The sequence below is a fragment of the Pseudopodoces humilis genome, chromosome 10 (assembly GCF_049639895.1).
Source record: "Pseudopodoces humilis isolate 2021_Gansu_Grassland_sample_001 chromosome 10, ASM4963989v1, whole genome shotgun sequence".
Taxonomy (NCBI): domain Eukaryota; kingdom Metazoa; phylum Chordata; class Aves; order Passeriformes; family Paridae; genus Pseudopodoces; species Pseudopodoces humilis.
Genome location: NC_142209.1, coordinates 23,173,033 through 23,191,094, shown reverse-complemented (window position 1 = coordinate 23,191,094; position 18,062 = coordinate 23,173,033). Strand labels below are relative to the sequence as shown.

Genomic DNA, 18,062 nt, shown 5'->3' with positions numbered 1-18,062 from the left:
TTTCAGGCCAGATACTCAACATGAGCTAAATTTTTTTTCCCCCTGTACAAAATCCTCTTGTTCCCAAGTAATCAACACAGTTCACATTTCACAGCAAAAATGGATCCTGCAAGTTTTGATCAGCAGCTGTAAGCCAGAGCTGTCAAAAAAAAAAAGCCTGACTGCACAGCAAGTGCTATAAACCCGGCTGAATAAAAGGCATAGACACCAAAGGCAAGAGAACCAGTGTTAAATCTCATCAAGCATGCAAGGTCCATTATTCAAAGTTCCCAAGGGGCTGTTTTTTAGGCACACAATACAACAGCAGAGAAAAAGCCATGGATTCCTTGCTGCTGCAGCAGACTGAACACTGCCAAGGGCCTTCCAGCCACTCCAGAGCCACGCTTTTCTGCTATCCCACAGCCAACAACAGTCCAGCACCCACAGCTACCCAATGCCCCCTTTCCTTGAAAGGAATCAAAGTGGGGCAGGCTGCCACAGAGCCTGCCCTTGCCCCCACAGGGGACAGTAACCTGTTAGGGAATCCCTCGCTGCTCCTCATGGGAGTGATGATAGAAAGTGAAGGTGACAGCAGCATCCCATGCAGCCTTCAGCACACAGTCCTGCAGCCCCCGCTTGTCTGCGCAGTGGTGCCACTGGGAGAGGTCTGAGGTGCAGTCGGAGCCGTCGGGAGGGGCCCGCACCTGGTGCCCGTTCACACAGCGGCGACACTTGATCCTGCAACAAGGTCACTGCAGCATCAGTGCAAGGCTCCTCTGCTGTTTAAACTGCAGCCCCTAACATCTGGATTAACTTCCCTGGAGCTGGATATTCAGTTTCTGAATTACTACTGCACGTCATTTAAACTCACAACAACCTTCTGGTTTGTGTGACACATAAGGAGTGACTCACATTTTGAAAACCTGGGGGGTTCTGTTTCCAGTGGCAGTCCTTCCTCCTTAAACATTTGGGAACAGTCCAGCAAGACCCAGAGGAAGTTCAGGAGGAATTTCTCTTGAAAGGTGTGGGATGTTGCTTAAGGCATATCTCAAGTGACTGCTGCTACCGCCTTATTAGTATTGCATCAGGACTTCTAAATTCAAAGAGCACACCATGCTCCAAAACACTTCAGCCTGGCTCCCACCATAGCCACCAGGTTGTGCTCAGGCTTTGAGTTTGCTCCAGTTTTGGAGATGCCTCACTGAGCTGGCACTTCAGGAGACAAAAGAGCAGCAGCAGCCAAGCCACCAAGGGCTGTTACCATGCAGAATGGATACCTACACTGAGCTAAGCTTTGACACAGCTTAAAACTAATCCTCTTCACTTCTTGCCTGAATTAAGTCTTAATTTTCACAGCAAAGCATTTTTCCTGCGCTCCCTGTCCTCTTTCTGGTGACTATAATATCACAGGTCTCTGGGCTGGGGGAGAAGGGCAGACAATGGAGAAGAGTATTTTTTATTCTTTTAGTTGCCAGAACAGCACTTGGGCTGACTTCATGAATTCTTAGCCAATGGAGAAGCCCTAGTAAGGAAGCAACTCAGCATTTGTTCACCAGGAAGAGAGCAGTAAGGAAAGACCAAGTTAGGTTCCACCAATTTGAACAGCTCTGATCAGTTTTTCTCTTTTCATTAGCTGCAGTATTTCAGTCTCCAAAACAGGCAGCTACGAGACAGTTTGCCCACTTGGCCAACCAAAACAGCTTTTCTAGACAACAAAAAGGGAGGACAGCAAGGAAGCGCTCATGTCGAGGTGGTTAACAACTTCAGAAGTGGAAACACTTGAGGCTCACTCTCTGGACTTCCTCCTGCTACCTGGGAGACTCCTGACTTACAAGACCAAACTTTTGCTATCCTAGCCCAGAGTCATTCAGAATACTCACTTGTCATGGGTGTCACTGGTGGTGGTCTCATTCAATGTGAAGAGCTCCTTCAGCTCCCCAAGTGAGAAATGCCTTTCTACATCCTGCTCTTCATCCACCACGCAGCTGCTCAGGGCTTTCTTGTGGGTCTGGCGCTGGAAGATCTTCTCCTCTATGGTCCCTGTCTACAGGGAAGTCAGTGATGAAGCACAGTTGGAACACTGGTGTTAAAGGAGCTCTACATGAGGGAAGTGTCACAGATCAAATGGCACTAAGCTGTCAGGACCACTCAGTGCCTCACCAGTACAGGTGACAGGCAAGTTTTAGTAGCTGCACTCCAACCATGTGTGTTTTGTTGCAGATCTAATCCAACTCTGCTTGTCTTTCCCTGTGGCTGCAGGAATGGGCCTAGTGGAGATATGGATGAGGAAGAGGTGGAACTGCCATTCATGGCTGAAGTTCACACACTGCACCAAGTTGTGCTGACAGGAAGGAAGGGAAAGGAGCTGAGCAGCTACAGCTGTTCCCTGTCCAAAATTCCCGATCACAGTCTCCCCAAGAAGCAGCAACAAGGTCTAGCCCTGGGTGACATGAGCATCTGCACTATTTTCTGGTTCACCCACACACAGATCAATCACATCCTGCCTGGAGGGAGATGTCTGCTTCCAGAAGAGATGTGTAGAAATACAGCATGCTGGGCTTTCCAAGGCAAAATTTAAGAGCAAAATGTCTGTTTTGAAAACAAACGTAATACCAAGGAGGGGGGTGATTAGTCATTATTTGCAAATCGATTTCCTATGTCCAAAAGCAAAGGAGCTCTTTGCTTCCAAGTGCAGCAAGGTCAGAGAAGAACTCCATTAAGAAAAGATGGGCAAAGAATGTCTGTTTTCTCAAAGTATAATAATTAACCAAGGAACCCAAGCTTGCACACAAAAAAACAAACAAAAAAAAAACCCACCTAACAACTTTCCCCCATAACCAAAACAAAAAACCCGACAGTCTGAACTAATGAGAGGCAAACAAGAGCAGAGGAGACACTTCTCAGCAGTAATCACTACTGGTACTGCTGGACAAAGTGTTAGAGCAGCCTGAAAAGAGCAGTCTCCTTCATGGTTTTCCTCTACAGAGCAGCTACCCCATCTGCTCACTGGCAGCTCCACCACAAATGCTGCTGGTAATTCCAGGGACGTACTTGCTGTTTCTAAAGTACACGTACACCCAACTAAAACAGAATGCAGCCTGACTGAAAAACAGCAACTTCTTTATCAGACACCCCATGAAATTAAAGAAGTCAGATGCCTAAATGACTTCAAAGGAACATCTTATCTGCAAAGCCACAGTTGTTTCTGTTTCTCAGAAGCCAGCCACTGCTAGAAACCAAGGGCTGCAGTAATGACCCTCCAGCTAGAACCTTCATGGTTTTCCACGGCAACACATCTAAGGGTAGGAAGCAGCTAAGTTCCAATCAATTCTGGTCACCAACACAGAAGAGTTCTTTCCCTTCTGGCCTCAATCACAGCAGCTGCAGTCTGGGCTGGCACCCAGAGATCCATGCTGAGGAGGGAGAGGAGTGTGCCTCACCGAGAGCAGTCGGTAGATGTAGCACAGCTTCTTCTGGCCGTCCCGCCACACACGAGCCATGGCCTGCTCATCGTTGGCTGGGTTCCAGTCAGGGTCGAACATCACCAGTCTGTTGGCTCCGATCAGGTTCAAACCACAGCCACCGGCTTTGCTGCTTAACATGAAGATGAACTCAGGGCTCTGGAAAAAGGCAGGCTTGGATTAGACTGCAGAGGCAGCCATGCTTTTACTCACAGCACTCAGAGCTGGCAGGAGAGCTGCTCATGTCTGGTAGGTTCTACTCACTGAGGGGCTGTTGAATCGCTCCACGATCTTTGCTCTCTTTTTAATGGACATGGTGCCGTCCAGCCGGACATACAAATACCTGGAACATACAGCAGCACTTACTACAATCAGACTGCTGCCATCTTTAGAGCATCCCACTTAAAAGAGAAAAATCTGTCACCATCAGCCTTGTAACAACAGAATGGGCTTTAGAAATGATAGCAGAGGGCCAGAGATTTTCTGCTGAGTGACCCCAGCAGACAAAGTACAAGTTACATTAGTTCCAATTCATGAACACCTGAGCTAAAAGACAGATCACAAGTTCCTGCTGATAGAAGATGTAGAAAGAGCCAGTTCTTTTACAGCACAAGCAACAAGTACAGTCTAGCAGGATTACACCAGCAAAACCCAAAGACAAACCTTCTGTTCCTGCAGAGCTTTTCGAACAGATCCAGTGTCTGAGTGTAGTTAGACACTAAAACCACCTTGTCATTACTGGTGCTTTTGGTAACAGCAAGGATGTAATCCAAAACCAGCATCTTTCCTGGATAAAAAGGAAAGAAAGAAAAAGCTAGAGCAGAATTCCCAAATTCCAGACCCTGGAGGGGTCACTTGAAAAGATGCTAAATACAGTCTCATGGTTGCCTGTGTTAGGCAGCACATCTATACTGGTGAGTTCCACCATACCTGAAAGCTGGGGCTCCACAGATTTGGTGCTGTAGCCAGAAGGGAACAAGCCCAGAGCTCCCATAAATCCTTCTTCCTCTTCCACACACTTATCATAGATAAGAGCAGGATCTGGAGAATAAAGAGAGCTCAGAGACTGTGGAGTGCACAAGGGAGACCCCAAAAAGCTCTACCAACAGTGCAAAACCCAAGCCCATATGAACAACTCACGATTACAGAGCTTCTTCAAAGATGTGATGGAAGAGAGAGATGACACACTGATTTTGCCCTCCTTCAGCTCCTCCACTGGCTTGGCTTGCTTCAGGAAGTTCTTGTACAGCTCAGTCTGCAGAGGTGTCAGTCTGAAACACAACAACAGCTCTGCAGTCCCAGCCTGCAGTCAAACAAAAGCCCTGCTCCATCTACACAGGGCATTCCCTTCAGCTCAGTTTTTCTAGCTACAGCACAGACAGCCTAGAACTGCCCCCAAAAGTATTGCTAGAGTATTGCCATCTTCCAGAGCTGGAAGAGAAGCTTGCAGAGAGACTGCACAGGGCTCTGCTCTACATGGCTGCCCAGAGCTCACCAGCTGGCTGGCAGAACCACCAGTTGTGGGTTGTGACTTCAGGAGGAAAAGCAACATATTGCCAATGGCTACTATATCATTCCTAGAGGGAAGCGGTCACCACAAGAATTGAAGGGCCTATTTCAATTTTTCAGTCCTTCCTGTTGCTCCCACTATTTCCCAGACACAGCAGATGCTTTTTGGTACCTGCAGCAGACCACCTGTTCAATCTTCACTGGCAGGTATTTGGACAGGATGTCTGAAGTTCTCCGAATTAAACACCTGCAGGGAGAGAAATTAAGATCAGATGTTTGGATGACTCTTGGATCACTTCTACTGATAAAACTCTGGTTTATCACTGTTATTCCTCATTGTTCAACATACAGTCCCTTTGATGTTTTCTCTCCAAAGGTCTGTGACAGTCCAACACATGGCAGACACACACAGTCCACATGAAGCCATATTACAGAGCCCCATATAACCCACTGTCTTTGCAAGGCTTCCAATGTGCTTCACGAGATTTGGAAGGATCAGACATGATTCCACCTACACAAGAGTCTGCTCTTCCTCAGACTACCAACAGCACTTGCAATTTGACAGGCAACTCCCCATTTAATAACTCAGTAGCCATCCTCACTCCAGATGGGCTCATGGCCTGGCCCAAGGTTTCAGCAGAGGACACATCCTTTGGCCTCTGGAAATGCCACTCTTCAGAAAAGGTGGAATGGACTAGAAAAAGTGCTGAGCTGAGCAACCAGAGTAAGAGGCGCAGAAACCCAGTTCTGCCAGGAAGTATCAAGAACATGTTACAAAACCTATAGAAGAAAGACAGCAGGGATATATGACAACCCCAAAATCAGTCAAAGGCTGGTAAATAAAGGAATAATCTGGTCTCCAAACCCATAAGCAGCAGGATGAAAAGTAATAGGCTTAAACTGCAGTAAGGAAGATTTGTGTTACACATTGAGAGCATTTTCTAACTGCAAAGACAGCAGTGCCCTGGAAAAGGTGTCCTAGGAAAATTGCAAGGTCTCCAGCGCAGGGTGGGGGTTAAGAGATGGTTTAGGTCTAACACCTTCTACCTTAGGACAGCAAGACTGATTAGATGCCTTCTCCAGGGCCCTTCCAGCCTTACCTCTATGATTCCCTATGTCTTTACATCACTGTCCCATTTGCAATTCCTACCAAACTCAACAGATTCATCTGTTACTACTTTTGTGGTTTGTCTTCCCTATTTGTGTATCGTGACTGTTGCACAATAAAGGAAAGGACACAGGCCTCAACAGAGCCAGGCACAGGCATTCCTGAACACACTTTTACATCCATTTTTCATCAACTATAAAAAGAAATAAATGCACCTAAAAAAGGAATAAGCTTTTCTCCTCCAAACCTTTCCTTTTTCTTAGCTTTCTGCAAGCTGATCTGAGTCAAGGTCAGGACTGTCTCTATGGAGTGACTCTACTTAGTGTGAAATTTAATTTACCATGACTGTGAACTGCAGGATTGTATTTGTGATGGCTGCAAAAGATCAGATTAAAAAACTGAAACAAACCAAGCAATCAAAAACCACCAAACAAAACCCACAAACAAACAAAAATCAATCAGAAAAAAACCCTGAAGACACCAGCAATACTGAGAATTCAAGAGTCTTTTCTAGAAAGTTCTTAAAGAGAGCTAAGTAATTGCCAGCAGATGTGGATAAATTTGCTATATTTATTGAGAAAAGCCAGATTTAAACAAGTACCACAAATCAACCAAAGGTTAATGAGACAGCACTTCACATCACAGAGGTGCCTCTTGGGGACCAGAAGTCCCATCTCTGAGACTTGCAGACTGTCCTATCAGCCCTACAGAGCTAACAAAACTGTGGAAGTGTGAGCTGGAGTTTTCTGTGACCTGAGCAATCAACAGCAGAATTGAGTGACATTCCTCACACTCCTGCTCCTCAACATCTGGGCTGGATGGATCTCAAGTCTGATCCAGACCACATTTGTAGACAACATAAATAAAAGGATGCTGCCTGATTATTCAGGATTATATATCTCAGGAGAAAACAGAAACATAGGAGTCAAATAATAATTCAGTACCTGAGAGTACCTTGGTGACTGCAGCTGACTGTGCCATGTCAGTTCCATTTATCAGACTAAAGCTCCATGCTATGTGGATTTCTTAGGCAATAAATATTTGCACAATCACTTGCTGAATAGACGTAACAGGCAAGAGAATTCATTACAGCTACAACTGTAATTTGGAAAGATAGCAGGGCTTATGCAAAGGGCTTATGCAAAAGCTCTGCAAAGAGAAGAGGGATGAAGTTCACCTGTTCACAATACTGATCAGCTCTTTAAGCCTCTCTTCCCCCTTGTGTCGCTCAGCTTCACTTGCATCTGCATCTCTTCCTTTCAAGATGGGCATTTCAAAATGTCTTTTAAATTCCTGTGCAGTTCCTATATAAAACAGAAGTGAAAAGGTGACAACTGCTACCAAAGAACCTTTGATCAGAATCCAACAGCCCCAGTTACCACACCCCAAACACCAAGCCCAGCAGATAAAACAAACCCTCATCCCATCCATAAGATCTTTTTTTTCTAGCCAAGGAAGACTCACACAAGGCAGACTAATCAGTACAACAGATAATAATTTTGTACTCTAACAACATTGCAAAGCCAAAGATCATAGAATTTTACTTAAACAGTCACACACATACTGCTTTTGCTCACATTCCAGTTATACTTTTATTCCCAGATTTTGTCCTTGCAAACAACAGCACAGGCATTATCTGTGCCTATTCCAAAATTATCTGTAATCATCTGCTTATTACTGGCCACAGGCTGAAAGTAGGAAAAATGCCTACTGAGTGCATGCAGCTTTGCTGCAGTAGTTACACCATTAACCTCATCTCAGAAAGAATGAACTGTAAGTACAGGGAGAGTAATCTTGCCCAAAGTACAGGTCAAGGGGGGCAGGTGAAATCCTATCAGATCCCTGTAATAACTACCAAAATTGAAGCACATGGAACAAGCAGATGTAGAACATCTATCACCCCATTCCATCCTTTGAGAACTCCTGGGGGCAAAACAGCTGAACAGAAAAAGACACAGCCCAAATTTTGCTTGCAAGACTAAGAATCTGATGTATTGTGTTTAACTAGAGTTATGCATGTACTATAGTTAATGAGAAGCCTCTTGGACTGGATGCCCAATGACCTGAAACAATCATGGGTGATGAAAAAAGAAATCATTTACAGTAGCATTCAGTTTCACGTATTCATTTTTCCTTAATTGATTCCCCTTCCAAAATACCTGTTAGACTGGTGTACTTTGCATTAGAATCTTGTTGAAACAGAGCTCAGATGATACATAGCCTCTAGAACAGGGCACCCTGACCTATACAAACTTAAAGAGACTAAGCTTCATAGAATTACAGAATGGTCTGAGGTGGAAAAGATCTTAAGAGGTCATGAAGTTATAAGCCTCTGACATGATTTTTCACCAACATCTCAGTTGTTGCTTTTGTTGCCCTTGAGTGAAGCCAAGCCTGTCCAGCACCTTCCCCTCCCTCCCCTCTCCCACACATTCATCTCTTACCCAGGATGCCTGAATTGACAAAGTGCACCAGGCTGAAATACTCCAGCAGGTCATTCTGAATAGGGGTGCCTGAGATAAGGACTCGTCGAGGTGTGTTTAAGCTGTTGAGAGCCTGGTAAGTTTGATTTTCAGAGTTCTTCAGTCTATGGCCCTGTAAAAAGAGAAAAGAAATAAGGCTGATAAATCCAGTGTCCCTGTTAGGAAGCAGCTTGGAGAGCCACATCAGCACTGAAAAAAGGCATCACTTTTCAGCTCCACCCAGGCAAGAAAGTCTGCCATGAAAATAACAATCATCACACAATATAACTCTTAAGAACTGTTTTCTGTTCTAAGATGGGAATGTTTTCAGCTATCAACACAAGCACTGAACTCTGGACCAGTAAAATTGCTTCACTCAAAGTCAAGACCACAAGCCAATCAGACCACCTATACAGAGAATTGCCAGACCTTTGTACACTGATAAAGAGGTTCTTCACCTCTTACAGGGCTCATCCGAGTACAGGCCCCTTTTCTCATGCCTGGGAAAAGCAACTTTATTAGCATCTGAGTGATAAGTGATGAAGACCAAGTGATAAGACACTTCTCATGAGTGCCAGACTGCAGCAGAGGTGAGTACTTCTGGGAAATGTATAGAAGGCCAAGGACATGGGGTCCCAGACTCCCATAGGTGCTGGCCCCATTTCAGGAGCACTGAGAGGTGTGCACAACTGTAGATAAAAGGTTTATGGGAACTACACTCCTGAGGACACTCACTGTTTTTAAGTCACTCTCGGCACTGTTCTGGCAAATACAAAGCCAAACCACTGGGTGGCACCGCTATTTAATAAATTCCTACACAGCAGCAGAGGACACCTCAACCCCTGCCAAGCCCAAGCCCCAGCCTGATCATTTCAACAAAGCAGAGGGTGCTTGTTTTATTTTGTCCTTCAAAGCATCTCTGGATCTCCCTACCTATAACCACAAATAGGAAATGACAAATGAAAAAACAACTCAATTTCAGCCATGTGAAAGCAGAGCCTGACATACACCAATGCATGAAAACCAGTAAGCCAGGGCACTACCAACAGAGACAGGCATGGATCTCCTTTCTGGTACATATTTCACATGGAGAGGGCCGTGGTAGTGACCCATCAGGGACCTACAAGTGGATGCAGTTACCACCATTTGGACTTTCTTCATATCTTGGCTCGTAAAGACATCTCTCCTGTTCAGGCTCACACAGTATGGCTGATCTTAGAGCATCTGAAACACCAGAATGGGTGCTGTCCACAGCTAAGTCTTGCATCCCATTGTCCACTCTCCTTTTAAGAAAGCAGATCCAGTTTCACCCAGATGTTGAGAAAACACCAGGAATGGATTCCCCTTATGGGTGCCCCCATACCTCATCGCATATGACCAGCCCAACACTGCCCCTCTGCAGCACCTCAGCGTGCAGTCGGAAGGTCTCATAGGAGATAATCAGGATGGGTGAAGGCACTCGCAGGCCACGCTGGTTCATAAAGCCAACTGCAGATGGGAAGGGGAAAAGGGGGAAAATAAAGGGAAGAAAGAAAAAAAAGATGAGGAAAAGTAATAGAAAATAGGTCAAATGGTCAAAACATTTGCCTTAAAAATTTAGGAAAACCTTTCCAACCATATATACCCATTCTCCTTTCCCCACAACTATTCCCATTTCCATGTCCCTTCTGCCTCCTTTCCTGCCTTCTGGCTGGAGCAAAATAAGAGCATTGGGACTACCCTAACACTTGACTAGATTTGGATTATGGCAAAAGATCAACTACTACCAAACATGCAAGGGTCAGATCAAAACACATTAGTGGAGAGACAGCAATTAGTCTGCAGAGATCCAGTGACTGCTCAGAGATGTTCACATGAGCTGCTGCAGCCTTCTTCCAATGCAAGATTTTAACCCCAACCAGCTGAACACCCAGACTGTAAATATTTCTGTACCTAGTTTACGGTCAATCTCTTCTTTGGAGCCTCCATCAATGGCCAGCGGCTGGATCCTTCCCCCCAGCCATTTCTCTACTTCGTTGTACCAGTTTCTCACCAGGCTGGAGGGAGACACCACCACGGCTTTCTCGATTTCAGGCTTGCAGTCCGGGCTTTGCCGGAGAAGCGTCCACATGAGCGTGATGCACTGGAGAGTTTTTCCCAGCCCCATTTCGTCTGCCATGATACAGCCATGGCTCCCAGGGATCCGCCGGCTCGTCACACAGTCCCAGAGGAATTTCACCCCCTGCCAAAAAACCGTTCTCTCAGAGCAAAATGGGGACATCAGCACAGTGACAACGTTATTACCACAATGCACAGGATGGACAGCACAACAAACAGCAGATCTGTGTAGTACACACATCCCTGGAGACACGCAGTGCTCTAATGAGACAGAGGGAAATCACCAGAGACACAGCTAAAATGCTGCCACATCTGGAGTGAAACAGCACTACTTGTGCCAACACGTACCTCACCACATGCACAAAGTCTTGCTACATTTTACTTGTACAATTCTAACCAGCGTCCTAACATGAATTCCCAGAAATTTCTATCCTTGGCTGCATTAGACAGGGCCTGGCCATGAACTAACATGCATCATTATTTCAAAGAGGCTTATCATCTTAACACCACCCAATCAGGTAATTTTAAAGAATCAAAGTGAGTAGAGTTGTTTCTGCTGCCCGAATAATTCCCAGAACACCATCATCAGCCCTCATCATTTCTGCCTAGAAGCGGTGACTCACCTGGGGGCTCAAGGTCCAAAGCAGATTTAGCTTTAGAGAAGACACAGGACTGAGGTTATAACCCACGTCACATGGTGGGAGAAGAGCTCAGCCCTGCATTAGGCTCTGACACATCACTGAGACAGATAAAAGCAGGGGGGGAAGAGACAAACTTCAAAATGTTCCTGGTACCATGTGATGAAAAGAGAGTCGAAGAAAACCAGGGCATTGTGCTGGCAATGTACAAGCTAAACACACCTGCAAGGATTCATTCTCTCTACTCCACTACTTAGGACTTGAAGATAGAGCACTTCGACCTGCACTTTCAAGTCCTTTTCTTTCTTAGGCTTTTAGTAACAGGCTAATGGAATTTATTTAAGCCAGTGCAATTATGAAGTACATTACTGACTATAAGACTGCATTTTGCTGCAGAAACAGCACCTGAACAAAAGTCACAACAAAGCTGGAGCAGAGCTGTACAACTATGTAGGAGCATCAGCTGAATAAAGCAGCATAGCAGGCAGAGACTTACAGCCCACGGAAGAAATTGCTTTACCATTGACATTTACCTGCCAAAAAACAGTGCGCCTAGGACACCAACAGAACTTCGATTACTTGACAAAAGCACCAGCAGGCAGCAGCTTACCCAAAACCAGAGTGCCTCCAGCTATGCAGCCAGAGATGAGCATTACACTGGGTCACAGGTTCATTACCAGATCTGAGACAAAACTAAGCCTACAACGCTCTCAGAGCCATCTGAAGATCTCCCATGCAGGGACACATATAGCTTGACCAGCTTAGCCTGCAAGATCAGCAATCACAGTTCCCATCTGTGCTCCCTCCAGGCTTAAATGGTAATATACTGCATGTGGGATGAACTTTGAACCGTGCAGAAGCCTACATGAGATATTTGGAGAGTTGTATCCACTGCTGCCACACTACAATGCTGCACCTATTTGCAACATAAAATGTTTTTTGGCAGTCTCCACTGTCAAATTTCTAGTCTGCATAGGTCAGGCACAGCTCACAGCTACCAAGGGCAGCCTCCAAACAAAGCACACTGAAGTAGGAACCTACCCTACACTTTGTTAGGAGCCATAGTACCAGAAATTGGAGCCTCTGTGTTTGCTGGCTCAGGGACTGCAGATCCAATCAATTCTGCTGAGCAGTTAAACAGTGGTGGCAAGTCTGCCCTGCCTGACTCAAAACTGAGCTGCAATATAGCTTATTGTAACTACATTCCATCATCCTCCACACTTTATTCCACCCAGCACAGCTACATCTCCAGACTTCAAGGTAAGTAAAAGCAGGACTTTCAGCCCTCTTTGCTTGAAAACAGACAGGGAATATCATCAGCATTTGGGCCTCTCAGAAGAAGCTTAAAACAAATGTTTGACTTGATATTTGCAACAGACTTGAGTCTGTTAGACTGTCAGTCTGTGACATTTATGCAGACCTGCAGAGGAAATGCAGCTTTTTGAAATGGAGCAAATCCTCCAGCCACACCCTCAGGTCCCAATGGAAAACTTACTTCTCTCTGATGGGGTCGTAAAACACGGCTGAGGACAGGATCCACCACAACATGGACAGGTGCCTTGTCCCTGCAGGAGGCAGTCAAGGAGGAAGAGAGTATGATTAAGGAATTCAACGCATGTTTAGGTTTTGTTAAATCTCCCCTGTGGCACAGGGGAAGCACCTTCAAACAAGAAAGTGAAAAATGGATTTATTCAGCCTTGAGAATGAAGTTAGAGACCTACCCACAATCTGAAACATCAGTGAAACCATGTATGTGGTTGAAATAAGGGCAGAATGTGGTTCAGAGACACAGTTAAAATGTCAGTATTGTTTTTCTTGTTTCTATAACAATATCATAACTAAATTTCTAGAAAGAGAAACCCCTTCCTTTGCCCATGAAAATCCAGTTGTGACAGACATTTTAAGTTATGACAACAGCATGAAAGAAACTGCTTCAGAATAAAAACCAGTAGGCAGCCTAATATTTGACAATTGTCTCCCTTTGCTTGTCCTTAGCTGCTGGTGCTTCCTGACTAATGACTAAGCCATGAGATTTTCTAAGCAACTTTTTCAAGTGTGTATGCTCATTCCCTGCAACAGGTTTAAATTTTTGATGCATGAGAGATGGAACAGCCAGTGAAAGAACACAGACAATCCAGCATGGGTACATTCCTTCTTTGATTGTAACCATACCTGAACCAATCCAGGCAGAATACTTGGAATCAAACTCCCCGTGATGTTCAGACCCCAGCTGAACACACTTGGGAGACAAGCACATAAACCTACACCCAGAGAGATCAGAGCTGCAGCATTCATGCCAGGTGGTGACTCACTTGTCCATTTTCAGCTGGTCATGGGCACTCAACACTGGGGGCTCGTACAGAACCAGAGCTCCTTCCTCAAATGGGTCATGGAGAGGACCCCTCAGTCCTGCCCGTTTGACACCCAGCGAGCGCAAGCCCAGGGGCCCTGAAAGCAAACAAAGGCACAGCTCAAACAACAACATCTTCCTGGAAGCAAGCAGAACCTCGCAGCAGAGTGATTACACTTAGGAACAGTGAATTAATTGGGTTCTGGAGTGGAGGTGCACGCACAGCTGGTGCAGACAGCAACCCTAAGCAGGGCTGTTGTTTGGCAGAGCTCTGGCAGCACACAGTGGGAAGCTCTGCAGCACGAAAAAAACGAAATGAAGGAACAGAGGCAAAGATGGAACAATGGAACTGCTCACCCAAGGCAGCTGTTCTAGTTTTTTGAAAGCCGAGGAGGATTCCAGAATCTCAACAAATCTCAACAAACACACTCCTACATACAGAATATGCTGGGTTAAATCCTCTTCTGCAGTCACCTAACCCAGACTTAGCCAGAGTTGTATCTTAGATGTAAGGTCAGGAATTCATCTTTAGCACCGACAAAGTTCTACAGCATCATAGCCAGCATCATATTGTCACTACCTGCTCTGGGCTATTATTTTCTCTCTCCTGAGCAATAGTAGATGTTTGGCCTTAGAGCCAATTTCTGTGAAAAGCAGAAACCAAGCATGAGTCCCTTTTCCTAGTACTGTATTTTGATGTCACAGTTTTGAAATGGAGATAAACACAAGAACATACAAAAAACTTTCCCATCAAAACTCAGGCACCTGTGCTCCCAGGATTGATTCTGCTTGAAAAAGATTCAATCAGTCTATTTGTCCACTGTTTACTAAAGCTCCCTGCAAAACAGGAGCATATCACAAGCTGAGGCAGCAATGCACGCACAAGAAAGAAAGAGCACAAGGAACAGTCACTTTTCCCAATTAAGAGAGCAAGGTAACAGCCACAGAAAGCAGCTTTCCCAGTTACAGGTCTGTTTGAGCCTCCTGACAAATCGGCTTCTCCAGAAGCAAGCTTTGCTAAACTCTTTTGGGGCTTGTCATTCCATATTCACTGGCTGCTTACAGACATTTTAATATTTTGAGTGAAACTGGTTGATCTGCATTCGAGTTTTTCAGCTGGAGGGTGAAGGGGAAGCAGGGGACATGAACAGGCCCATTTGTTTCTGAGATCTTATGTTTCACTGATTTAAACCAGCTGAGGCTTTGAACTTCAAAACAACCTCATTATGAAGATCACCTTGAGGCTCAACACACCAAGCCAAGTAGAAACAAAACTGGCACATACAATCTTTTTCACCTCAGCCTTCTGTCTGTTAGCATCATTATTTAAATGATAAACCTTCGTGGCTTGGAATTCATTTTGCTTTTGTATTTGTGATACGGTGTAAAATCTCCTGGCACTACATCAAATACATAGCAGTAAGACTATAAAATCCAATTCTGAAATGTAGGATTATCCAAACTAAACACTAGTAAGAAATATGAAGACTTTGCTAATATGCCAGTATTTCTCTTTCAAAATTAAGTCAGGATTTCTGGAACATATGCATCAGTGCAAAAAATAACAATAATCCCCACAGATATATTTGACAGGCCTAAGTACTGTCTGTTTTACCCAAGTCAGCCAACACAGACAATCCTTAAACCTCCTCATCTTACCTTTATAATTTGGAATGGGGACTTTGAAGGGTTTGGACAAAATACTGCGGATAAAAGCCTCCTAGGAATTCAGAAAGAAAACACATTTCAGAAGTCTGAAATCAGAGATTGCTCAAGAAAGCAAGTCCAGGACATTTCTTGAGAACACAAGTTTTGCCAAGTACTCAGAGTCCCTCAATTTAATCTACTCAAGCTTCAACACCAACTACTTTCAAGACTATCCAAAAGGAAGAAAGTAACAATTCAGCACAATTTCCTCCACCACTTCTGCTTTTCAAAACTATTTTCCTTTGGGTTTTCTAATACATGAAATTGATTTTTCATAGCTCCCATCTTCCTAAATCCACTGGCTTTATTCACTTCTTTAAAACTTATTGCTTCCCCCTGTCTTGGTAATTCAGTCAGGCAACTCATTTCCTGTAAAGGAGCTGTGTTACCACTGCAGGAACATCCATGCTGGATCAGCAAGCACTCAGCTAGTCCAGCATCTGGTCTCCAGCAGTGGAAGCCCAGAGAGAACTGGGCAGGCAGACAGCATTTGACCCACATGGGTGGAAAGCAACTCGCATCCCTTCACCTGGGCCTCACAGAACTCCCTCATTCAGGATTTCCACTACAGCAAGTTCTCCCACCACAGCTCCTTCAACATTAAAGGGTTGGAGCTGACAAAAAGACTCTCCAAACAACTTTGTGTCTGCATGGCACTTCCATAACACCTCAGTTTAAAATGGGGCCTGGAGGCATTTGGACTTCTTGCTGAGTGAGCTGTGTACCAGCAGCAACCCCACTCACGTGCTGACTGCTGTCCAGGCAGTGGGGTCTGTTGGTCAGCTGAGCCAAGGGTTTGCGGAAAGGCGACCTGTAGCATTCTCCACTCTCCGTCTCACCGGCTGCCTTCTGCCTCTTCCGACTCTGGAAAACAGAACCGGAGCCAAACACTTCAGGGGCAGCTGGGGAGAGCAGAAGATGCTCTGCAGTCACACTCAGTAAGCACCAAAGCACACAGACCATTGCCCAGGCAGCCAAGCAGCTCTGAGCACACACAGCCAGCACTCACCCCTGCTGCCACAGTACTCGTACAGCAAGGTCATGCACCCTAAAGTTTAATTTACACAAAGCTCAAAACATTCTCCTAGTTAAAAAAATAACTACCACTTTCTAACTTCTAAAAGAGCAAGTTTGTCCACACTAAGATTTGCACTGTTCCACCACTCAAAAAAAAAAAAAAAAAAGCAGAATTAAGAAAAGGAAGGGTCAGTAGCATGGAACAAACTACATCAAAGTCCCCAGAGGCTCCATGGCACCTGGTGTTATGCAGGTGCAAGGCCTCACACTGAACCCTACATTTCAAACACTTAGAAAAGCTTGAAAATAAATAAGTTATTGAACTGTTTCCTGATTTAACACAGTCCTCTTCAGCATGAGGCACGGTTTCAAACACCTGCTGACACAGAAAAATTAATTTGACCAAGAAAACATTATGTGAGCTTCTTTAATCTGTATGATATAGAACATAACTGTAAATTAGGATTAGGGCTGGGATTCGTGTCATTATGAATGGCTAAACGAGGTCCTTACTGCCTCTTACAGATAATCGGTGAAACTGATCCTCCCATGTCCTGTTACAAAAATATGTTACATTCTGTCTTAAACAGCCTATTCCTAGTTGCTCAGTTAGCCTTCCTTTCACACAGCACTTGAAGCTCTCACAGGGGTAAGTTTTTCCATAACCACGAAGCACCGTCTGTACACAATGAAGTTCTTCCACCAACCACAAGCCGATACACAAAGTTTTACGGCAGCGTAAACCGGGGGCGCGATGCCCAGAGGATGAGCAGGCTCGGGCACCGGTGAGTGACTTGGATGCAGCACCGCCCCGCATCCCCCTGCCCGCGGCTGCGGGCTCACACGTCCCGGGGCCCCTCGCTCACCGCCGGGGGCTGCCAGTCCTCCTCTTCCTCATCTTCATCGCCCGCCTTCCTCTTGGCCAGCTGGCTGGGGGCCAGGCTCCTCCTCTGGAATAGAGGCACAACACACACGGTGAGGGACCGGGAGGTTCCTGGCACTGGCACAGATACAGATCCAGACCCAGACCCCTGGCCTGGCCCGATCCACCCGTCCCCCCTCTCCCCGCACCCACCATCGCCTCACGGGAGCGCGCGGACGCGGTAACGGCCCGCGCGCGCCGCTGGCGGGAAAACCGCCGGGCTGGCTCCGCCCCGCGCTCACAGGCGTGCCCAAGCGAGCGCCGAGCAGCACAGAGCCGCATCGACCCGCTCGGGGCTCCGCGGAGGGAGGGTATGACGAAGAAATACAATCCACTGCTTTTTTTATATGTATATATATATAGCGATTAGAGGACTTGAGAGTTACCGTGAATTTCTGTGTCAAGTAGAGATGTTCAAAGGGGAACTGGGAGAGGAAAAGGAAGAAATAAAAGCTGGATTTTTTTTCTGTCCAAGGAAAGGTCCTGCCGGGTCTGTTCCCCTCAAGCAGGAGCAGTGCTGGCCTACAGAAGCTGCGCCACGAAAGAGTCAGGGTGTAAGACTGTATTAGGGAAATCAGTACAGGGGAATAAGCAATGGGGCCATTTCTTTTGGCTCTTCAGCAGCTCGGGTGCCAGCAGTGAGGTGAAGGGAGCCATCTCCACACAAAGGTGTGAAGATGAGAGCAGATGCTTGGCTGCAGTAGGAATTACAAGAGCAGGAATTAGAGCCCTGGCTGTTGTGATGGGCAGGCAGGTGACCCTTGGCACCCAGAAAAGAGAAGTGCAGAGAGGGAAGCTGTCCCTTTACAATT

General features: G+C 45.8%; 1 protein-coding gene across 1 annotated transcript; it reads right to left on the bottom strand.

Annotated features, from left to right (window-relative positions):
* Positions 1–201: 201 nt before the first annotated feature.
* RAD54L (RAD54 like) lies at positions 202–17,532 on the bottom strand. Its single transcript, XM_005521121.3, has 18 exons — positions 17,404–17,532; positions 17,195–17,278; positions 16,056–16,175; positions 15,264–15,324; positions 13,567–13,702; positions 12,750–12,819; positions 10,452–10,740; positions 9,883–10,007; positions 8,502–8,652; positions 7,235–7,361; positions 5,122–5,196; positions 4,581–4,711; positions 4,371–4,481; positions 4,104–4,227; positions 3,705–3,783; positions 3,420–3,599; positions 1,860–2,023; positions 202–717 (listed from the first exon to the last, which is right to left on the bottom strand). The coding sequence occupies exons 1-18, from the start codon at positions 17,530–17,532 to the stop codon at positions 516–518; spliced, it is 2,358 nt and encodes a 785-aa protein (XP_005521178.2). The 3' UTR covers positions 202–515.
* Positions 17,533–18,062: the final 530 nt, after the last annotated feature.

What these genes read in the sequence shown, in the direction of transcription:
- RAD54L (XM_005521121.3), bottom strand. Translation starts at nt 17,532, where the DNA reads ATGCGGCTCTGTGCTGCTCGGCGCTCGCTTGGGCACGCCTGTGAGCGC. An exon ending in TGTGGAGCCCCAGCTTTCAG is followed by an intron (nt 4,228 to 4,370) that starts GTATGGTGGAAC and finishes CTTTTTATCCAG; the next exon opens with GAAAGATGCTGGTTTTGGAT. An exon ending in ACATCTACCGACTGCTCTCG is followed by an intron (nt 2,024 to 3,419) that starts GTGAGGCACACT and finishes ACTTCCCTGTAG; the next exon opens with ACAGGGACCATAGAGGAGAA.